Source organism: Carlito syrichta, unplaced genomic scaffold (assembly GCF_000164805.1).
Source record: "Carlito syrichta isolate Samal-C Ts95f unplaced genomic scaffold, Tarsius_syrichta-2.0.1 Scaffold305334, whole genome shotgun sequence".
NCBI classification, from domain to species: domain Eukaryota; kingdom Metazoa; phylum Chordata; class Mammalia; order Primates; family Tarsiidae; genus Carlito; species Carlito syrichta.
The window spans coordinates 149,831-174,816 of NW_007249430.1; the positions used below are offsets into that span (position 1 = coordinate 149,831).

The 24,986-nt window shown below is 41.3% G+C and overlaps 1 protein-coding gene across 2 annotated transcripts in view; it reads left to right on the forward strand.

The window, feature by feature from the left end:
• Positions 1 to 22,886: 22,886 nt before the first annotated feature.
• Positions 22,887 to 24,986, forward strand: part of TPO (thyroid peroxidase) — a 92,479-nt gene continuing 90,379 nt past the window's right edge. For both annotated transcript variants that reach the window (XM_008061621.1, XM_008061622.1), the window contains exon 1: positions 22,887 to 22,980. In XM_008061621.1, the coding sequence (XP_008059812.1) occupies positions 22,887 to 22,980 (94 nt within the window). The remainder of the gene's footprint in view (positions 22,981 to 24,986) is intronic.

The following is a 24,986-nucleotide window of genomic DNA, read 5'->3' on the forward strand; positions in this document are numbered from 1 at the left end:
TTACAGTTAAAAAACTAATATTTGAAATGTTATTATCAACAACTGATGAGGGGAAGCTCCTAGGCTGTAGAAAATACATGGAGCTGCAGCCAGCTGTTACTTCGAAATTAAAAATATTTGTGACTTTACATGTGTCTTCGAAAAGGAACCTCTCCATTATGATGTGTGAAGTTGTCCAAGCTGTGTAAATGAAAATGTAAATTTCTTTCACATTTCATGGAACAAGGTTTTTTTGTTTAATGTAGGTGTTAGTTTATATATGTTTTTTTCAGCAAGAATTGAATATTAACTCCATGTGATGCCTTCTTCATGTCTTGGCAAGTCACACACTAATGAGTATGCCTAATGGAGCTCTTTTTTAAAAAAGATCCTGACCTTCTACTTTTTACAAAAATGTAGAGAGACAGATTTCTTTCTAATCATGTATTCTTGGGACAAATAAAAAAGATTAGGCACTATAAATAAACAGAAAACTCTCTTTAAACAACCTTCCTCTTCCTAGCCCTCCTCATGACTGTGGTGTATCGTATCTTCTGTGCCCACTTTCCAACCTACCATCCTTCCTTACAGGTCCGAGGAGATCGTTGCCACTGCCTTGGAAATTCTGAGTGTTATACCAGTCTCCTGTGGGAGATGAAGGTGTCCGTCACAACAGCCTCCTCCCTCTGTGCCCTCTAGGTCAGCCCCATCTGCAGGCAGTATGCCCTTCATAGCCATCCCTGCTTAAGAAAAACTTTAGACAACGTAAAGTTAACTGAGTTTACTTGAGCACTAGAGGGTTCATGAATCAGACAGCACTCAGAACAGAGAGGTTTCAAAGAGCAGTGAGGGTAGGCCTTCACAGGTAACAGGGAAAGAAAAACACAGTATACTTGATTGGTTAGAATAGGAAGGTCATTCTGGTGGGTTGGTGGGATCTCACTGTTAAAGTCCCTAGGACTAGCCGGGCTCGGGGCTCAGCCTGTAATCCCGCACCTTTGGGAGGCTGAGGTGAGTGGATTGCCTGAGCCCGTGGGTTCAAGACCCGCCTGGGCAGGCGAGACCTCATCTTTACAATAAAATCAAAAAATTAGCCGGGCGTGGTAGTGCGCGCCTGTAATTCTGGCTACTTGGAAGGCTGAGGTGAAAGGATTGCCGGAGCCCAGCAGGTCAAGGCTGCGGTGGCTGGGAGCAGCCACTGCACTTCAGTCTGGGCGACAGAGTGAAACTCCAACTCAAAAAAAAAAAGTCTCTAGGACTGTGTTCCTGTTTACACTGGTCTTCGGTTTGCTCAGCAGGAACCTCAAGCCCTGGGGCCATCACTCAGGCCTGCTGTCCTCTCAGTGAGAATGTCACATCTTCTGTTGGACAGCCACCCAAGACCCAGCAAGACAGGCAGGCTGTGGCCCCACAACTGCCCTCCAGATTGAAAAACAGTCTGCGCAGCCCTGTGCTTCCCTATCTGTCCATCCTGCTTTCTCCGTCTCCTGGCATGGGTTTGATCCCTAATAAATGTCCCACATCCCAGATCTTGCCTCGTGTCTGCTGTCCAATGCGTGAGCTGAGCTTGTGCCTTGAACCAAGATCCCAAGGAGAGCTGTGTAGGTAACTGGCTACTGCATCTGCAAAGCTTCCCTGCCACTAACTTCTTTAACATACACCAGACTATTAGGATAAGTTCCAGATTCAGAACTGCAGGTCCAAATGTATGTGTTAGAAGTTAGAGGGCATTGAGTGTCCTAAGCCTGCCATTTACTTTAGAGATCCTGCCAAGCAAGGCATGCCCACAAGATTAAAATACCAGCACAAACCCAATACGGGTTTTGCTGATGAGCAGGTGGCTGAGGCCTTCACTCCCCAGATTCCTTGCTACTTCTGATCTGAATAAAAGAACATCGGGAAAGCTTCAGGTGGACAGGGCTGACAGTTACCTCTGCCAAGCCTACATCTTGCATGTAGCTAAGTGGGCACTGAACCTCTTCCTCTAACCAGTGCCTGGGATGTGGGTGGCCCAAGGCTTACCAAGGAACACCTGTAAAGGTTACCCCTGCCCAGTGAGCTGGGATCAGCATCCCAAAGAGGACTCCTTGATCCCGAGGGCAGGGAGTGAAAGAGGAAGGGAGTCCCTTAAATTCCATATAGAAGGCACAGTAAGCAAAGAGGCTGGTAACACCGGGCCCACCCAATTCTCCAGACACTGAAGGTCCTGCCAAGGAATTCAGCGGGAAGAGCGTGTGTGGAGCCAGTCAGCCTGTGAGCAGGAGCAGGACCTGAGGGAAGCTGGAGGAGTTTCCCCTTCTCCCAGCATGGTGCACACCTTGCACTTGGAAACACTGCTGTATTGTTTCTCCAGAAAGGGACCAAGGGCCAATCAGAAATTCCCACCATGATGTATGATGGCGTCTACTTCCTACAGCTTCACCCATAACTCATGGATGGCTTAACTTGCATTTCCTGCATCACTACTAGGTTAGTATTTTTTCAGAAAGGTCTATTTGCAAACTTAATCTTTTGAGCTATGAATTGCCCACAAAAGACTGCCCTTATTTAAAGTGTTGTTTAAGTGTCTGCCTTTACTTTTTGCTTCTCCCTAACCCACCAATGGACCGTGCAGCTCCATTCTCTCTCCAAGGGTGGGAAACCTCATCTGAAAGTGTATGGGGGCATGGCAATGTGATATGACAGCAGGCAACATATGCCTGGGCAGCCTAGTGACTTGGGGTGGGGGGAAGGCGCACTGGATTCTCTCTGTCCCATTGTTGCCACCCAGAGGTCAAGACAAACACTCCCTGGGCTACCGCCCTCCCACTGTCAGAAGATGGAATCAAGTCAAACGTGCTGAAGAGCTGTCTGGGATCAGCTGTGGGGATGGATGGACCCACAGAGCAGCCCTCCTCGGGAGTGCCTGCTGTGTCTTAGGATTATGATAGGCAGGAAGTACCCATGAAAACGTCACACACACTGACCAGGAAACATGAGGGAACAATCAACTCATGACCATCAGAATTCTTTGTGAACCACATACAGCTGTAGCCACCCCTCACCTCCCTGGACATCAGGGCACTTCTCTGTTTAAGTTAAGGCACTTAAAGTCCTGTGATGGCCCCTTGAGCTGTTCCAGGTATCTCGGTCTGGCTCCTTCTGAGCACACTATGGGTTCACATTTCCCTGTCCACTTGGAGTGGGGTGAGATGTGACCCCCTGACATGCTTTAATGGGAGTTACATGTGCCACTGCCAAGTGGAAGTGTGAGTTAGAGCATGCCTGGCCACAACCATCCTCCCCTCTGTGTCCAAAAGGTGGTTGTTCCATCAACTTGGATCCCTGCATTACCCTGATAAACAGAGCCCCCTGACAAACCTTGAAATGTGGGGGTTGTTTGCTACTGCAGTATAAACCAGCCTGTTGTGATTCAGATTCTTTCCAACTGTAGATTTTTGATATATGCAATTCTTGCCTGGACTTATGAATGGAGATGAGAATGCAATTTACCTATACATCTTGTGAAGCTGTAGTTTTCCAAGCACAAATTATGGCCAAAAACAAAATGCATGTTGTATGTGATTCTAAAACTGGAAGAAGCGGGGCTGAGAAACACCAGGCAAGCGTTGCCTTCATCCTGGCATGCACATGTGCAGACTCTGCCAGGTTGTTTCCTTAAATCCCCATCACCTACATTGCTCACTGTATCAAGGGGAGAGACATTTTCTCCTTAGCCAATTATGAGATTGCAAGGCCAGCTCTCCAGCTTCTGTGCCAAGAGAGGAGTGGAACTGGCTGTCCTCTGATGAGCCCAGTGAGAGGATTCCTGTTGTCACTTGTCGCAGCCTCATATGGGCTAAATTGAGTTCCACCAAATTCATATGTTGATGCTCTAACCCCCAGTATTTCATAACGTGTTTGGAGATAAGATCTTTAAAGAGATAATTAAGTTATAGTGAGGTCATTAGGGTTGGCCCTAATACAATAATGGCAGATGCTGTTAATTAGAAGGGGAAATTAGGACACAGACACACACAAAGAGATGACCATGTGAAGACACAGGGAGAAGAAGAAGGTGAAGATACATGTACAAGCTAAAGAGCGAGGCCTCAGAATGAAGACAACCCTGCAACATCTTTTTTATTTTTATTTTTTATTATAAAGATGTGGGATACAATTCAAGGTTAGGTATACAAACGTTGATTATGTAGGTACCCTTGTTGATGAGGCATGCTCCTCCCTCCCCTAGCAGTTTCTCTCAACTACCAATCCCACCCCCCTCCCCTGGCAGTTTCCCACTACTGCCAATCCCCTTCTTATAGTGTTATGGTAATTGCTCAAGGTCCGCTTATGAGTGAGAACATATGGTACTCTGTACTTTGTTTCTGTGATAGGTCACTGAGTATGATACACTCTAAATCCATCCAAGTTGCTGTGAATTCCACATGATTGTTGTTCTTTATGGCTGTGAAAAATTCCAATGTGAATATGTACCACATTTTAAAAAATTCAGTCCAGCTTCAATGGGCAGCATGGTTAGTTCTGTGTTTTTGCTATTGTGAATAGAGCTGAACAAACATATGTGTGCAGGTATCTTTTTTGTAGAATGATTTGAGTTCCTCCAGGTATATTCCCAATAGGGGAATTGCTGGGTCATGTGGAAGGTCAATTTCTAGTTCTTTCAGAAATCACCACACTGTCTTCCAAAGAGGTTGCACTAGTTTGCATTCTCAGCAGCAGTGTAGAAGCATTTCTTTTTCTCTGCATCCTCACCAGCATCTGTTGTTGTTTATTTTGTTAATGATGGCCATTCTTATTGGGGTTAGATGGTATCTCAATGTAGTTTTGATTTGCATTTCTCTGCTGATTAGTGAGGCTGAGCACTTTTCCACATGTCTGTTAGCAAACCCTGCGACATCTGAATCTTAGATTTTTGGCCTCCAGAACTTTGAAGAAATCAATGTCATTTAAGATGCCCTCTCTGTGGTACTTTTTTATGGCAGTCTCAGGAAACTAACACACTGTCCTTGATTTCTTTTTAGAAAGCTGCAGAGTTGAGTTTTTTGCTAAATTACTCTATTGCATTTATCAGAAAAAATATAAAGTCCTTAATAATCTGGCCTTTTTAATATTTTAAGATTAATTTTACAGCACTAGTCTCTTACTCAGGGCATACAATTCAGCCTCAAAATGATAGCAGGCAGCTATTTAAATGTGTCACTCATTTATTTCATTTATTCTTTTATTTACTCACCCATTCACATATCTACTCACCCATCTATCCATCCATTCATGCATCCATTCATCCATTCATTCATCTGTCCACCTGCCCACTTATCCACCCACCATCCATTTACTCATCCAGCTGTCCATCCACCCACTCATCTACCCACCCACCCATCCATCCAGCTGTCCACCTGCCTATCCATCTACCTACCCACCCATTCATCCATCTGTCCAACCACCCATGCATCTACCCACCCACCCACCCATCCATATGTCCACCCACCCGCCTATCCACTTCTCCACCCACCCACCCATTCATGTCATGCCTTCATCCATCCATCCATTCGTCTGTCCTCCCACCCACCCAATCCAGTTACTCATTCATTCGTCTACCCACCCATTCATCTGCCCACCCATCCATCCATTCACTCACCCATCCATTTTTTCCTCCTCTCCCTTTATCTCTCCCCAAAAATTGTTCTCACCATATCAGGTCAGGCATCATCTTCTGTGTTCATAGATTCACTTCCATGATTCTGATATGGAATATATGCTACTCCATGAAATGATTTGCTTATTTTTCTTCCTAACCAGACTTAACTTTTGTAAAGGTAGGGAGAACATCTTATCCATGTTTACATCCGTCAAGCACAAAACTTGGCCCTAAAGAGATACTCAATAATCATTTGTTGAATCCAAGAAGAAATACATGCCATTTATTTCATTGAGTCAATATGTGCAATTTCAGCTGAACTGCATCTTAAAGTAGGTTTAATTTTAGATTTTTGTATTTTTTTTACTGTCACCACAGTACAATTCCAAATCTAGCTAGAAAGAAAACATGTATCATTTCAAACTGTAATTTGGTTAAACAACATTAGATATCCAACTTTTGTTTTGCTTCTAAATTGATTGACTGTTTTGCCCTCATGTAAGCTATGTCTCTCATTCAACAGAAACATATACCTCATAGCTTTTCCTAGGAAAGTCATGCTTACAAGCCAGAAGCTATTTGGTGATATTCGCTCCTCCCTTAGAAATGACTCGTGTGCATGCATTGGCCTTCACTGCTCAGATTAGAGAAATACACTTGATTTGGGAGTTATGCATATGCATTCTAATGTGTGTGATTACAGAAATTTTCATAGCAACTGATAATTCTAAACCTGGCTGAAGTTTTAGTCTTAGTAACTTAACACTTATTTTAAAACTTACTTTTCCAAAGAAATTGTGTCCTGTTTTCCATATTCCGTGGCTGCCTATTTTAAGATATATGAAGAATTTAGCTCAACACTCCTGACAATGTCTACTAAGCCACATCCTTCTCTGCTTTCAGACATGATCTGGCTTGAGCTTGCCATGCCTGGTATGCAGCCCCATCACCCCCTGAGAAAGACGATGACACGGGGCTCTGATCTACTCCAGTTTCCATTTCATTAACTTGCATTTTATAGAGTTCATCAACCTGAGACTATCTTCCTGTCTATTATCTTACTATAGGAGTGCAATGTTGCTGTGAAACAAAGGACCAAATGTCATTCTGTATGTCACCCCTAGCAACCTCTCAACAGGACCAGAGCCATGTTTTCTTCAGTAACAGAAACCAAGTTCTCTTTCTGCGATTAGCAAGTAGAAGGTGGAGACTACGAGAGAAGCCCAGAGTTTGGGAATGAGATGTGCCTGTGTCGAAACTCTGGATAGGATACCTTTCAGTGGAAGTAAACCATTTGATCTGATTACTATTTAAAAGCTCATACACCCGGAAGAAAAATGAATATGTATTTTGCATCATCACACATTTCACAAAAGCATCATGTATAGGACAATGAAAAACTCACTTTGTTGCAGTTAAAGAGTGAACAACCCACATGGGCAGTGGAGGGACATCAGTGGAGAAGTGAGGGAAGGTGAACAGTGTGATGACTGACACTGCAGGAGTTTGAGGAGGAAATATGGCAGCACACGTGTAGAGTCTGCAGCATAAGCATTTCTACTAGGCTTGTCATCTGGGCTTTAATTGCTGTTTATGCTAATACTGACAAATCATACAGGTATCTTTACTTTCCTGATACCCTCAGAAATAGGTTCGTGTCAGCAAAGTACCTTTCTAAATACCACTTTGTCCTAAAGTGGGCTGTGATCTGTACCTGGGGAAACTGCCAAAAAATCAGGTTAGTTACTTGCAGTTATGGAATGTTTTGTCTGAACATTGAAACTGGTGCACCGTGTGGGTCTTTCAAAGACAACTGAACATTGTTTGAATGGTTTTCAAAAGCAAAGCTCCTGAAAACCAAGCAAATTGACCAAGCAGATAGGTTCCTTTGTGTCTATGTCATTTTAACAAAAGCATGTTTTATTTTAATTCTTTCTAAGAATGGCACAGTTTTTCCTAACAAATCTTCCAAACCACTCCCTTCTTTTGTCTATTAGCAGGCTGTTAGATGATGTAGGCATTTCAGAAAAGTCATATATTATTTGTTCTTAACTCACCAGATATCAGTATTTTTAATGCACAATATAAAACTGAGACTTTCAGAACATTTAATAAACCGAATGACAACAATATCCTTTTACCATGAGTTAATGCTTCCATTATCCCTTGTAGCAATTTAATTTACTGAAAAAATAAGAATAATTATTCAATTTTCCTATTTTTTTCTGATATCAAGGATGAGTCTATTTTTTGAAGCCCCACCTTCAGGACTGCACTAAAGGTCAGTTGTACTAAAACTTTGAAGTGTCCTACACAAATGCATATGGTTATGGCTGGGATTCCATTTTATTCTGATGTGTGCTTGATCAGGGGCTGTTCTCATTCCTCCTCATGAGAATCTCATGTGAAGCGACGTGTGATTTAGAAACTACTGGAAGCCTCTCAAGGGGATCCAAAGAAATGTCACATTTCACAGAGCAGCTGAAAGAGGCAGAAGCACTACTTAGTCCACCTGACGCCAAAGTCACAGAATGTCCTTTTGCCCAATCATGGATGGCCACTTGACAGCAAGTATACCCAAGACCCCTTGGAACTGTGTCAGAGAGCCCTAGTACTTGATACCTTTGTAAAAATGCCACTCATGTTAGTTGGGCTGGTATTGGCAGCTATGTGTATTGACATAACTGGCTTGAGCAATTTTACTAAGTTAATTACTTAAATCGGAACACTCAAGGCTGTGCTACAATCAGCTTCACTCCCTGTGAAGTAACCAGTTGTTGAAAGACCTGAGTTACCCACTCTATTAGTTGGTGAATTCTACTTGCTTCCTGTTGTCTCTTGGGGAGGATAACCTCACCTGTCTTAAGAAGCACTGACATTCAAGGAGTTATATGTGGGTGTTTGATTCATCTCAGTCAGCAAATTTAACTATTTAGATGGGTCAGTGATAAGTGGAACAGGAGAATGTACTGGAGAGTTCATGAAGAAACTGAAACTCAAATATACTTGTAGTTCAAGTAATGTGTTTCCAGAAGTTGATAGGAATGTGCATTCTCACTGCATTCTGTAGCAAAGATGAAGACCACAGAGACACCCTCACAATCCCCAGTGCTTGATAAAAGCATCCAGTGGGTTGATGTAGGTGGGTGAGTGCTTAGGGTCACTACGATTCAAACACGGAACATTAATTTTATAACATAAAAAAAACTTTTGGTGTTTCAATCACTATATTAATACATTCTTCACAATATCTAAGTAGAAGTGACATAAGAAAATATAAATCTAAGAAAGTAAGGTCTTCAGCAGTACATAAATCTGCAATTAAATTTCTTGTGTTGTCTCTATTTCCTTGTTGTAAAGACTTTGTCATGTCTAACTCAGCTCTACCTCTCCACTTTTAGAAAAATGTTGGGATTTCTGGGAAGATAGTGGGATAGCCTACCGGAATGTGTGAGTCCCTGTGTGTGTGAGTGATCATATGGACAATTCTGCATGCGTTTCTGTGTGAAAGTGGGAATGTGAGAGACTGACTGAGTGGGGACTCCAGATCAAGTGGCCAGGCCAGGCCACCCTCCTCACCACCCCAACCTCACTCCCCATGAAGCTGCTGGTGCTGCAAGTTGCTCTGCTTAGACCTTAGCACTTCCTGGAGCTCAGAAGATGAGTAACATTTTCTAAAGTCAGCAGAACTTTTCTTGGGAAGAACTACTAGAGTGATTGTGACCCCACCACCACAGTGCCATGTTGAACACTGGTAGCAAGGGTCACGGTGGGAGTGCAGCGAGGGAGCCTGAGGTAGAGCCCAAAAAAGCAGTGGGGAGAGGCAACCCTGAGCCTGAACTGTACTCCAGAGCCTTGCCACTGGGTCCCAAGATCGGGAGACTGTGGCAATTGCTGGAGAGGAAGCTATGGATCCCAATTGTAGTAGGAATAGTAGCCAGCAGAGAAACTGAGCAGACTTTCTAACACATGGGCAAATAAGTGCTCCAGGGTGCCCTTTGTGGAACAGTAAAACTACCTCTTGAGACCAGATGCTAATCTCTCCGTTTGAATAGAGGTTGCTCTTTGTGACCTCAGAGATCATTGCCCCAGTGCACAAGTCCTGGTGGGAAACAGCAGATGCAGAATCCCAGATCATCGACCCTCCACTCTGAGCCAGGTGCTAGGCAATAGACACAGATAGCAGAATTGACTGAGAAGGAGGCTGGTGAGTGCCTAGCTATCTCCCCCTCCCACCTTCCCCCACCCAGCAACAATCAACAAAGATTGGGAGGGCAGGGCAGAGGCAGGAGGTCCCATTCCCCTGCCATTAGCTGGATGCCCTGGGTGCTGTGACCACACTGGGAGAGGAAAAAAGGGATTGATATCCTGAGAGACCCTGTGTCAAATTATTTCAGCTTCCTTCCCTCACATAGGTGTGTGTCAGCTACCAATTGCAGGCAGTAGGAGGTGAAGATTCTAACATCTTAAGTTCCAACAGTGAAGAAGGAACCTGCAGCAACAGACCTGCAGTTGCAGGACCCACCACAAGAGGAAGCCACCCACCTCAAAGAGGCATACTGAAACTGAGTATCAATGGATTTTTTGGGAGAGGGGGAGTATTAGTTTGTTTGTTTGATTATCTTGTTTGGTTGCTTTGTTTGTTAGTTGGTTTTCTCTTTTCTTTCCTCTATTTCTCTCTCTTTGTTCTTCCTCTGTTTTTTTTCTCCTTGTTTTCTCTTTCTCTTTCATTCCTTTTTTCTCTCTTTCTTCCCTCTCTTTCCCTCTTATATTCTCTCTTAGACTCAGGGGCTATGCAGGCATACTTTAAAGTCATATTGTGCAGAGAAAGAGAGTGAGTCCCAGCTGGCCCATTCACTAGATAGCAAACATTACAACCTCTCAATAGGTTCAGAATCCTTGCAGCAGCTCCCCCATCTCCTGGTAAGTGCTCAAAATTGTAGAGAGACAGCACAATGTCCCACCCTCAGTTCTACTTCATGACTGAAAAAACCCAAAGCCCTGGTTCAAGGAAGGACAAAAGGTAGAGCAAATATCAGAAGCGACTGCTTCTCCATTTTCCACTGAGCAATGGAATTAAAGAGAAAGATAGAAGAACTGCTACAAATGAAGAAAAACCTACAAAAAACCACTGATAACCATCAGAGTCCCAGCAAAGAGTCAGTGCTAGAAAGAACAGCTATTGAGGCACAAATAATGGCTATATATGAGAAAGACAGTACCCAGAAGGTACTTACAGAGATCAGAGAATCATTGGATAGAACAAATACAAATCAAGAAATGCAAGGGCTCATACTAAATGAAATTGTAGTGGAGCTGGCAGACTCAAGAAAGTGCATTTAGAAATAGCAGAAATAAATAATTCCTTCCAAGAAATAAATAACAAACTGACAAACATAGGAAGCAAAATTGACCAAGCGGAAGAAAGATTCTCAGAGCTAGAAGACCAAAATATGGAATTAACCCAATCTATTAAAAATATAAAAAAAATCAGAAGAAAGAAGAAACCCTCCAAGAGATGTGTGATTTTATCAAGAAACCAAACTTTCATCTGATTGGAATACCTGAAATAGAAAGAGATATGGAAAACACCTTGGAACAAGCATTCCAAGAGGTCATTCAAGAAAACATTCCCCTTCTGGCCAAAAAGAAGACTATACAAGCACAAGAGATCCAGAGAACCCCTGCAAGATATCTTATGAGAAGACTGACCCCTAGACACATAGTAATTCACCTACACAAAGTAAGTATAAAGGAAAAAGTACTAAAGGCAGCAAGGGAAAAGATCTGACTACCTACTGGGGAGGTCATTCAAAATTGCTGCAGACTTATCTGTGAAAACACTATAGGCAAGAAGGAACTGGACCCCAATCTTTAATGCTCTCAAAGAGTAACAATTTCAACCAAGAATTTTCTACCAACCAAGCTAAGCTTCATCAGTGATGGAGAATTAAAATCCTTCCAAGACATTCAATCCCTAAAAGAATATGCTGCTTCCAGACCAGCTCCACAGGAGACACTTAAAAAGATGCTTTGCACAGAAGGAAAAAAAAAGAACACATACTTCACAAGATTACAAACACAGAAACAGCAGAACAAATAGCATACTCACAAAGATGAAAACACACACATATATGAACACAAAAGCTAAATGAAAACAAAATAGCCTAATAAAAGCATGATAACAGTGACAAGCTCTCACATTTCAATAATTGGCCTGAACATGAATGGACTAAATGCACCACCTAAAAGACATAGAATGGCAAACTGAATAAAAAAACAAACACACATCCCAGTAATTTGCTGCCTCCAGGAAACTTATCTTACCACAAAGAAAGCCCACAGACTCAAAGTTAGAGGATTCCACAAAAGAAGACAGGAGTTGTGATCTTAATATCAGATAAAAAAAAGCTTTGTTTTTTTCTTTGAGTTGGAGTCTCACTCTGTTGCCCAGACTGGAGTGCAGTGGCCAGGAGCAGCCACTGCACTCCAGTCTGGGCGATGGAGTGAGACTCCAACTCAAAAAAAAAGAGGAAAAAAAGTTCAAATAAACACAATCAGAAATGCAAAAGATCAAGTTATAACTGACCCTGAAGAAATACAAATGATTATCAGAGATTAGTATGCACACCTGTATGGAAACAAACTCAATAACTTAATGAAATAGAGGATTTTCTGATATCACACAACCTCCCAAGTTGAAACAAGGAAAAACTGTTATCCTAAATAGAGCAATAACAACCCAGCAAATTGACTCTGTCATAAGAAAACTACCTACAAAAAAAAAAAAAAAAAAAGCCCTGGCCCAGACGACTTTTTAGCAGAATTCTAAAAAACATAAAAGGAGCTGATACCAGTCCTATTCCAGGCACTTAAGAAAGACAGAACTCTCCCCAAATCATTTTATTAAGCTAACATCACACTTATACCCAAACCGGGTAAGAATTCAACAAAGAAAGAGAACTACAGGCCAGTTTCCCTGATGAATGTGCATGCAAAACTTCTCAGCAGATTCTAGCATATTGGATCCAACAACACATCTCAAAAATCATCCATTATAACCGAGTAGGCTTCACCCCAGTGATGCGGGACTGACTCAACAATCTGTAAGACCATACATGTAATTAAATACATCAACAGATTTAAAAACAAAAACCTCAGCCATTGCTTTACTAAGCTCTGGTGTGGCCATGTGCTCTTTGAGCTATGGTAGCCACCACATTCCTAAGCTTTAGCTCCTTGTCTACCTTGAGGGGGTGAATCTCCTTTCTCTTCTCTCTCTCTAATTTAATTTATTTTCTAAATAAACTATATTTTCCAATCAAAAAAAAGAAACTTATGATTATATCATTACATGAGGAAAAAGGTTTTTGATAAAATTCAGCATCCCTTCTTGATAAAAACCCTTGAACACCTAGGCAGAAAGGAAAAATACCTCAAAATAGTAAGAGCCATCTACGATAAACCCACAGCCAGCATATTGCTAAATGAACAGAAATTGGAAACATTTCCCCTGAAAACTGGAAGCAGACCAAGCTGCTCACTCTCACCCCTCCTGTTCTACATACTGTTGGAAGTCCTAGATGGAACAATCAGACAAGAAAAAGAAATCATGGGTATCCAAATAGGAAAAAAGAAGGTCAAATTTTCCCTCTATGCTGATGTTATAATCCTATACCATGAAAATCCAAGAGAATCTGTCAAAAACCTCCTTACATTGATAAAGGACTTTGGGTAAGTCTCAGGGTACAAAATAAATGTGCAAAAGACAGTCACATTCTTATACACCAACAAAAAATAGGCAGAGAACCAAATAAAAACACAATCCCATTCACAACAGCCACACACACAAAAAATAAATAACTTGGCATCTTCCTAACTAGAGAAGTGAAAGATCTTTATAACAAAAACTATAAAACACTGCTCAAAAGAATCAAAGACACAAACAAATGAAAAATCAAGGACACAAACAGATAGAAAAATATTCCATGCTCACAAATTAAAAGGATTAACATTGTTACAATGTCCATCTTACCAAAGGCAATCTATAGATTTAATGCCATACCCATTAAATTATCAACATCAGCCGGGCTCGGTGGCTCAGCCTGTAATCCTGCACTTTTGGGAGGCTGAGGTGAGTGGATTGCCTGAGCCCGCGGGTATGAGATCCGCCTGGCAGCGAGACCTCATCTCTGTATGTCTGTAATTCCGCATGTCTGTAATTCCGGCTACTCAGAAGGCTGAGGCGGAAGGATCGCCGGAACCCAGCAGGCGAGGCTGCGGTGGCCGGGAGTGAGACTCCAATTCAAAAAAATAAATTAATTAATTAATTATCAACATCATTCTCAGACCTGGAAAAATACAGAAATTCATATGGAAACATAAACGACCACAAATAGCCAAAACAATCCTCAGCAAAAGAAACAAAGTGGAATGTATCTCATTTCCAGGCTTTAAACTTCATTATAAGGTTACAATAATCAAACAGCCTGGTATTGGTACAAGAACAGACATATAGACCAATGGAACAGGATAGAGATTCAGGAAGCTAAACCTCAATTTCTCAACCAATTCATCTTTGACAAAGCCTCTACCAACAACCACCAGGGAGAGGAGAACTTATTCAGTGAATGGTGCTGGAAAAACTGGCTGACCATATGCAGAAGAATGAAACAGGACCTCTACCTATCACCATACACAAAAATCAGCTCTAAATGCATCAAAGACCTAAACTTGAAACCTCAAATTAGAAGAATCTTAGAAAACTCAGGAGACATCCTTCAGAAATCGGAATAGGCAACCAATTCCTAATCAAAAACCCATGCCGTAAGAAATAAGATAGACAAATGGGACCTCATCAAACCTAAAAGCTTCTACAAAGCAAAAGAAACCATCAAGAGAGTGGGGAGACAGCCCACAGAATGGGAAAAAATATTTGCCAACTATATATCTGACAAAGGCCTAACATCCAGGATCTACAAGGGACTCAAACGTGCTGAAGAGAAAAAAGCAACAGCTCCATTAAAAAGTGGGCAAAAGACATGACTAGACACTTCTCAAAAGAACATAATGAGCAGCCAACAGACACATGAAAAAATGCTCAACCTCACTAATCTTCAGAGAAATGCAAATAAAAACCACATTGAGATACCACCTAACTCCAGTAAGAATGGCCATCATTAATAAAACAAAAAACAACAGATGCTGACAAGGATGCAGAAAAAAGGGAACACTTCTGTACTGTTGGTAAGAATGCAAACTAGTTCAACCTCTATGGAAAACAGTGTGGCGATTCCCATAAGATCTAAAAATTGACCTTCCAAATGATCCAGCAATACTCCCTCTCGGAATATACCCAAAGGAACTTAAATCACTCCACAAAAAAGATACCTGCACATGCATGTTTATTGCAGCACTATTTACAATAACAAAAACATGGAATCAACCATGCTGCCCATCAAAACTGTACTGGATACATAAATATTACACAGTCATAAAGAAGGACAAAATTATGGACTTTGCAGCAACTTGGATTTATTTGGAGTCTATAATTCTGCGTGATCTATCACAGAAACAAAGAACTGAGTAGCTCATGCTCTCACTCATAAGCAGACCCTGAACCAATTGGCAGTAACTAGAAACTGCCCAGGGGGCAGAGGGAAGATTGGACATAATATCAATCAACATACCTGAGCTTAAACCAGGTGAAGTGAGGACCAAAGGGAGGCTCAAACTTTACCAGTATGATGACCACTTGTATATCCAATCCTGAATTGTACCCCACATCTTTACAATAAAAAAATATTAAAATTTTAAAAAGAAGAAGAGAAATGTTGAAATGTCTGAAGGGCAGGAGAGTAGCCTGCATGGAGCAAACAGCTCTTTTTGGGTGTAAAACACACTGGATGACAGAGGTCCCTAGGGAAAAGACTGTGTTATATCATAGAAAAGCACAGTGGGATGGCATTGGCTTCATTCTGAAAGTCACCTGGAGCATCAACTTTGTTAGAAATCCTCTACAAGTGGATGTACAGCCATATCTAGAGCCACTTTGGACAAGAGCACCTGAGTTTGGACAGGACAGACACTCCTAGTTTTTCCAGCAGTGCAGGAACTTACCTGTGCGTTGTCAATTGGAGACCAGTTGATTCTTTCAGATTGTTTTTAGGGGCCACAGAATATATGAGGGGGAACCCCAAAATACAGAATTATATTTTGGATGGTGGGCCCCTTGCAGTACACTTGGAATTTGTTCCTCTGGATCAAACAATCAACCAATGCTTTTATCTGGTAATTCTGAGAAGGTTTTGTTTCACGATTTGTGGAGGAAACATGTTGTGGCACACAGGTGACTGGTTCTTCCACCATGACAACGCACCTGCACACACTGCTCTGTTGACAAGCAGTTTTTGACCAAAAATGGCATGACCCCTGTGCTGCACCCTCCTTATTCACCAGATCTCACTCTGAGAAACATTTTTTTTTGTTTCCCCAGATAAAAAAAAAGTATTTAAAGGGAAAGCTTTTGCCAATGTGGACGAGGTGAAGCAAAAAGACAAAAGCACTAAAAGGCATCAAAGCTGACAAGTTTAAAAACTGTTTTGAGCAGTAGAAAAATCATCTTGATAAGTGTTTGTACTGCATCAAACGAAGAGTACTTTGATGGTGACAAGTTTAAACATGTAAAAATAAATAGAAAATTATTTATAAATAAATTCTCCCTCATACAAGAAAAATGTGTTCTTAAGTAGAAGACTCCATGAATGACTCAGTCTGACGCTCACAGCATAAGAAATCCCAGCTGAGGAAGACTGAGGACCCCCAGTCCAGGCTCCCACTTCACCCTCAGAAATACCTGACTACCCAAATGATCATGGTTGTTGGCTAGTTTGGGGGCTTGAGGAGGGGTAGGAGAGCGCTATTTTTATAAATAAGGTTGTGTTTATTTATTGAGTTTCCTCTAACTGCAGTTCTTCCATATATGGCTTTGGTTTCTTCTGACTCATACTGGTTTTGAGTAGATCTAATTAATTACCTAAATAGTACAGACAGGGTTAATAAAGTTTCAATTACAGCATTTTATTTTTATTTTTTGAGTTGGAGTCTCACTCCATCACCCAGGCTGCAGTGCAGTGGCACGCTCACGGCCACCCCAGTGTCTACCTGCTGGGCTGCGGTGATCCTCCCACCTCAGCCTTCCAAGTTGTTGGAACAACAGGCGCATGTTACCACGCCCAGCTAATTTTTGATTTATTGTAGAGACAAGGTCTCGTCAAGTTGCCCGGGCTGATCTCGAACCCGCGGTCTCAGGCAATCTACACACCTTGGCCTCCCAAAGCCCTGGGATTGCAGGCTGAGCCACAGAGCCCGGCCAGCATTTTATTTTATTTTTAAAAGTTAGTTTATTTTAAGATTATTTTGGGGGTGGGTGGGGGAAAAAGATTATTTTAAGTTTACTAAGTTTAGGAGGATCATATAGCATTTCTGCACCTCATTCACCCACCTCCCCCAGGGTTGGCCCCATGCATCGCCAAAGAATGAGGCTCAGGCCAGGACAAGGACAATGGTACAACACTACAGACTGGATTTCAGAGCTTATTCTGGTTTCCTCAGCTTTCCAATCTGTGTCCTTTCCTGTTCCAGGATCCAGTCCAGGCACAGTGTTGCATGGGGTCACCACAGATATTCATGTCCCTTAGTCTTCTCCACTCAGCCATTAAAAAAAAATGTGTAAGTCTTTTTTATTTTTTTTAAGTTGGAGTCTCACCCTGTCACCCAGACTGGAGTGCAGTGGCCGCTCCCGGCCACCGCAGCCTCGACCTGCTGGGCGCTGGCGATCCTTCTGTTTCAGCCTTCCAAGTAGCTGGAACTGCAGGCGCGCGCTACCACGCCCGGCTAATTTTGTATTTATTGTAGAAATGAGGTCTCGCCAAGTTGCCCAGGCTGGCCTTGAACTCCCGGGTTCAGGCAATCCACTCACCTCAGCCTCCCAAAGTGCGGGATTACAGGCTAAGCCACCGAGCCTGGCTTAAAAATGTATAAATCTTTAAACCAAAAGGCCAAACAGCACACACATACATACACACGGGCCAGGCACAGAAAGATAAACGCCTCATGATTTTCCTTATGTGTAGAATCTGAAAAAGTCAAATTCATGGAAGCTGAGAGCAGCAGACACTTACCGGGGACTTGAAGAGAGGGGAGAACAGGAAGTTGCTAGTCAAAGGATACAAAGTTTCAGTTAGATGAAAATGTTCTTGGTATCTCATGAATAACGTGGTGACTATGGTTATTAATACTATACTGTTGGCCAGGCATGATGGCTCAGCCTATAATCCCAGCACTTTGGGTTGCTGAGGCGAGAGGACTTCCTGAGCCCGGGAATTCAAGGCCAGCCTGGGCAACTTGGTGAAATCTCATCTCTACAATAAATCACAAAAATTAACCGGGCATGGTGGCTTGCATCTGTAGTTCCAGCTACTTGGAAGGCTGAGGTGGAAAGATCACCTGAGCCCAGTAGGTCAAGGCTGTGGTGGCTGTGAGCATGCCACGGCATTCCAGCCTGAGCAACAAAGAGTGAGACTCCAACTCAAAAAAAAAAAAAAACTTTACCGTTTACTTGAAAATTGCTAGAACAGAACTAGAGCCTTCTATCACAAAAAATTATGAATATGTGAAGTGCTATATACATTAGCTTGATTTAATCATCCATAATCATCAGATATCAAATCAACAAATAAAATATCATGTGATCATAATGCATATAATTTTTATTTGTCAATTACAGCTTGATAAAGCTGTGGTGGGGAGGAAACACAAACAAAACTAATAGCAAATAAAAAAGGCAACAAAGGACAGGCCCATAGTTGAACGGTCACATGCAGGTCACTTGTTAGGGTGAGTTGAGTCTGACCACACCCTCAGCTCCTGTTTTGTCAAGTAATGGATAAAGGGTCCATTCTGTGGTGGCCCTAGGTCCCCAAGTAGTGAGAGCACTTTGTCTGCGGCAGAACATATAAGGTCTGACAATTATGTTTGTGAACTTGCCACTGTGCAATTACATTGGCAGCACTGTAGAAACAGCTGGGTAAGGTTTCACAACCCTGGTATATCAGAGCCTCACAGCTGTGTTCATGAAAACGTGTGGCAGTGTCTTGCTGAGTGGCATTCATTATTGCTGTTGTGTGTTTTTGCATGCCACAACAAGAATGTTGGCGCTTGAATTAGAGCAATGGACAAACATTACATTTCTTGTTAAACTTGGCAAGAGTGGAAATAAAGTCAAGGATATGCTAGTTCAAGTTTATGGGGATAATGCCATGAAGAAAATGGCAGGGTACAAATGGATTAAATGTTTTTCGGAGGAGAGAGAAAGTGTCATTTATGAAGAGAGATCAGGACAACCAGTAATGAGCAGAACTGATGAAAATATTGCAAAAATCAATCGAATTGTGCATCAAAATTGTCGAGTGACTGTAAGAAGCATAGCAGACCAAATAAACACTGATAGAGAAATAGTTAGGGAAATCTTAACTGAAAATCTTGGCATGAGAAAGGTGTCTGCAAAAAATGGTCCTGAAAGAGCTCTTGCATCATAACAATGCACCAGCTCACACAGCACTGTCTGTGAGGGAGTTTTTAGCCAGCAAATAAATAACTGTATTGGAACATCCTCCCAACTCATCTGATCTGGCCCCCAGAGACTTTTCTCTTTACCCAAAGATAAAGAAAATACTGAAAGGAAGATATTTTGATGACATTCAGGACAAGAGCTCTGTTGACCATTCCAGAAAAAAAGTTCCAAAATTGCGTTGATAGGTGGACTAGGTGCTGGCATTAGTGCATAGCCTCCTGAGGGGAGTACTTAGAAGGTGACCATAGTGATAATCAGCAAAGTGGTATGGAGCAGTTTTTCTAGAGTGAGTTCGCAAACTTAGTTGTCAGACTTTGTACACTTAGAGGCTTTAAGCAACAACACAAACTTACTCTCTATGAGTTCCAGAGTCCATAAGTCCAAAATGAGCCTTCTGGGAAAGAACCAAGGAGCTGTAGGATTGATTCTCTCTGCAGACTCCAGAGTATAATCTGTTCCTTGCATCTTCCAGCTTCTAGAAGCTGCCTTTTTCCTTGGAACCTGGCCACATCCTTCCACTCTCCACTTCCATCATCACACATGCTTTCTGCCCCCCACAGACTTTCTTGTGCTGTCTCGTAAAGACCTCTGTGCAAACACCAAGATCACTAGATAATCCAGGTTAATTTCACCATTTCAAAACCTTCACTTAATCCTATCTGAAAAGCTCCTTTTGCTGTATGTGACACAGTTATTATCTAAGGTTACCATACCCCCTTAGATACTGGTGCTCTGAGCATCCTACTTGTGAAAATCATGTCTTTTCAATCCACATTTCCTCACTAATAGAACCCATTTACTCACATTTGGCAGCTGTATCTATGTCCAGGACTCTCACATGTGTTTCTTCAAGCACACTCCATCCAGTGCATTCCCACAAGCCCACGAGCACACTGCCTGCCTGTACCACTGACATCTCAAATCCAATGTCCAAACTTGAGCTTGCTGCCTCTTTACTTTTTATGCCCTAATTTTCTTCCTTCTCTAGCATTCCCATGGTCAGTAAATGGGAGTACCACATACTCAGGCATCAAATGGAAGATAGCTGGATCCTCCCAGACTCTACCCCTTTCGTTTCTCACAAAAGCTCATTATTGAGTCATGCAATTCTCTTTTAAGAGCCACCAAGTCTTGCCTTTCCTTTCTATTCAACTCTGCTGTCCTAATGACCACTCTCAGTTTTTGTGGAGGGATTATTATCACTTTTGACTGACTTCCTACCTGCTTTTCAGAGCTGTCCTAACTCTTTTGATATGTTATCCTCAGGCGGATCTTTTAATTATGATAATCACATTCTTATGCTTCAAAATATCTTCTCAGCCTTTGCATAATGTTTTAAAATTTAGCTTCAGATTTCCTAGAGGAAGCACCAGTCATTTGAATAAATCCTAAAGAGGAGAAGAAAAAGAAAGAGAAAGAAGACTGATTTTCGTAAAATAGAAGTTCAAAAGACTTATATGGATGGGAATGGATAGGTTAAAAGTCTCATGAACAGCTGGAGTGAAAAGTTTTATAATAATGTCATCATTAGCCTGAAAGAATCATTGAAAACACACATTAGTTTGATCACTTTCATGATGAAATATATAGGATATATAGACTAAAATTAGATTAACATGAAAAAGTTTAATCTCCCAACTTATAGAATGCAATCTCGGGGACTTTCACTTTTTTATTTCTCATGGCCTTGATTGTGCCTTTTTCAGGCTCATAATGAGGACGGAGTGGGGACCATTGTCTGGCATGTTGGTGAACACATTTTGGATTGTGTTCATTTTCACCTCAGGAAACTGGGAAACATGTATTTTATTGAACTTTCAGAGACAAGGAAACTGAAGGCTCAGGGACAACTGGCCAAAAGTTCCAAGGTACATCATCAGTGGGCCCAGGAGCTACACCCAGTCCAGTTAACCTCAGAAGATTAATGTCCTCTTTTACATATGGTCTTTAACTGAGAAAAGAGGAAGAAAAATACAAGTGTTGTGAAGGGTCATTTTAGTTGGTTTATTCTTCCTGTTCCTGAAACACCAGGAGTTCAGTTGAGGTCCTGTTTTTCACAATACAGAAAGGCAATTCCTGAGACAATGGGTATAAAAACCAGAGAAAAGGGATTTTTATTTGAGTGATATCAGCCAAGGAGAATGGGAGATTCTGTCTCAAATTCATTTCCCTATCCCACTGAAGCCAGAGGTTTATATAATGGGGCAGAAATGTAGAAAACAGGAATTAGAAAGAAATCTGGCATCTCATCGTCTGGATGCAGTGATCTGGTAAGTTTCAGTTTCTTGATACTTTAGGTCTAAGGATCAGTTTCCTGAGAAAGGAACCCAGGTCAAATAAATGTATGTTTCAAGCTTTTAAGACCAAGATGGTCAATTTCTATGTTTATTCAAAAAACTGTAGCTGTTATTTCAATGAAGAAGTTGGGCTTGTTTCAATACACAATACACAAATTTTCTTTTCTACTTAGCTAACATGGCCAGAGGTTGAATCACATGTGGACCCAGAAGACGTCAGACATTGTTTCTGACCAGTCAGAACACACCAGATGCCTGGTGCAAACACAACAATACCCTGTAAACATTCTGTTCCCACAAAGAATAGAAGCCACTTCACTTCCTAACATCTTGACTGGGTATCAGAGCATAGAGTTGGTTTATATGGTGGGTAACCACCCTGGAAAGCAACTGAAGTTCACATTTCAGAAGAGTTACGGCCGCCGACAAAGTACTCAACAGCATACTTGGCTAAGAAGAGAAAAAAGGTCAGGTTGTAAAACTTTTTATTTTTCCATTTTCTAAGAGAAACTCATCATTGAAACTTGTAAAGTGGTCCTAGAGAGGCCATTATTTGGGCTGTATAACAAATATTAGCAGCTTCTTTCATCAAAGCTGACTGATGTTTGTCATGTTTGCAACGACCTCAGCTCAAATGTGCAGGTCACATAGGGGTAATTCATAGATCATAGTTCACTGAGAAATATTTCTGTTAGAATGGACTGTTGGTGTGGCCCTGCTTAACAAAATTAGTGGCTCAAAAATATCTACAAGAAGTATAAGATTAAGGAAACAAAGGTTGGAAAGTAGAAACGATTGATTTTGAAGCCTTTTCTTTGTTTTAACAACTCTGAAATTCTGAAATCATGTTATAAGAATAAGAATGCTGTAAGAAACTCAATAGGCACTTAGGAATTTTATTTATCACTTTTATGAAAGCTAAATTTCTAATATTATTCACTTTTTGCCACACAAAAATGTTAAGGAAAATCCATTTCTTTTAGTTCAAATAATTATTCCCAGTATTTTTATACTATTTGACATTGCCATAAATTAAGATAGGTTGTTACTAAGATATTTCAGTGATTAGAGCTGCCAAATATAAAAAATCTATTTTCAAATAATTAGAATATTTGAAGCCTGCTCAGCATTGCAGCTTGATTATATATCTCCCTGATTTGGAAGGCAATTTGGAATCTTGCAGACCTCAAGACCCCAAGCTGATGAAAATCAGTCTCATTGTAGAGCTGGCAGGAGGCAGTTGATAGAGATTCTCCCTGACAGGATGCCGACTCGCAGTCCCACTTACCCTTGCCATTGCTCGTTTCATGCTCTCTGTTCCCGTTTTGACTTTAGAATGAGAGTACTTGTACTCCTGACTGTCACCCTGGTTGTGGCCTGCACCTGCGTTTTCTTCCCTTTCGTCCTGAGAGGCAAAGAACTCCTCTGGGGTAAGTAACAAAAAAATATGGTCTTTTGACCCCATAAAGTTGTTTTTCACAGCTACCAGAATGGCAGCTTGTTGAGAGTCAGTGAAGGTCCCTAGTGTATAGGTTTAGTTGTACTTTTCAAAGGAAAACATTGTAATCCTTGAGTTTCAAAAGATTAAAATGCAGTACAATTCTTTCTAAAAAATAACGGATTTTTCTAAGATGACACAACAAAACATTCCCATTTTTGTCTGTTCATATATCTGAAAATTAAATTTCCTAGGGAGTAATTTTGCTCTTTTGCTACAAAAGCATTTGTTTATTAAATAACTTCTGTGATATATTTTCTGGAATCAGTGTATTATACGTTGTGAAATTAGGTAAAGAAGACTATTGAGGTGCAGTGGTTAAAATAATCACAAATCAAGCACTTTAATGTCCCCTTGAAATAAATAAATTAATTAAATAAAGGCCCAAACCCTGAGAACAAGTTTCACTGAGGTGAGCTTTGGAGGGGCATTAGTTTGGACATTTCAACCCCATGAACACTCTAGTTCCTGGAACAGGAGACACCCACTGGAAAGGTTTCTGCCTTTCTGGAAACCATCCTGGGCCCATTGCACAGTATGCTAGCCTTCTGCCTGTCCTGCTTCTCCCTGTTGGAGGTCTTCTCTGTCTTCCAGCACTGTCTGACTCTTCAAGTCCTTGTTGTCCTAGTCCACACCGAGCCCTGTCTCCAGCTGGGAGCCACAATTTTGGGTTTTCTTTTTTTTTTTAATTTTCCTGAATACCAGGACTTCATGACCGTATTACAAGCTATGCTGAAGTCTGTCACAGACTCATGGACTCCTTAAGAAGGCAATCTCCCCTCAAGGCCCTTCAGACATCCTGGTCACAGCCTGGCTCTGAGGTCAGGGAAGCAAGTATCTGGATCTTTTCCTGCCAGTTTCTGACCAGACACCCAAGCGTGCTACCTGCTCCTAATTCCTGTTCCTCACCTGCAAGGGGAGAAAACTAAAACATTATCCATTCAGTCATTACTAGTAATGAAGTACTTTATTTGCAGTAGTGAGTACATTGCGCCTGGCCAATACTAGAAAAAATAAAAACCAATTTCCCTTTTTAAGAACTTCAAGAAAAAGTGACTTTTGTATCCATTCTAGTGCCTGAAACATGATACATGTTCATCAAATTTTTTTGTGAATTAATTACTTTCTCCTTTTATTTTATATATGTTGAGGTCCTAGTTGTATAAAATCATAGTAACAAAAGTTAAAGGTCACGTACTAGTTACAAGCAAATTGTTATGTATGAGAGCTATTCAACAAAAATATATTTTTTTAAGCGTGTACCAGCTGGGCTCGGTAGCTCAGCCTGTAATCCCAGCACTTTGGGAGGCCGAGGAGAGTGGATTGTCTGATCCTGCAGGTTCAAGACCAGCCCAGGCAACTTGGTGAGACCTCGTCTCTACAATCAATAAATAAAAAATTAGCCAGGCATGGTAGCGCGTGCCTGTAGTTCCGGCTACTTGGAAGGCTAAAGAGGCAGGATCACCAGAGCCCAGTAGCTCAACGCTGGGTTGGCCGTGAGTGTGCCATTGCATTCTGGCCTGGGCGACAGAGTGAGATGCCAACTCAAAAATAAAAAAGTGTGTACCAAGTTTTTAGAAATTGTATTTTAAAAAACCATCAGAAAATGCAGTGTCTAGCTTTGGTAGAATAATTTTTAAATTATTTCCTTATCTCAGAGATTTTATTTATTTACTTATTTTTGCTTAAACTTTCAGTAAACATAAGTAATGTTCAATTAAGCAATTACTAGTAATGTTGCACTTTGGGGCATATTTTATGTTCATTAGAATATTGTGAAACTGACTTATCACTTGTTTACTTTGTAAATAACCGTCTTAGAAATGCTCATATAGTGTTTCAATTTTATATTTTTTAATATGAGATTTTTTTTTTCATTTTTAAATCTATTTGGAAAATGATGATACCGAGTGACTTGTTGTGTGTGTCTGGAGTTGT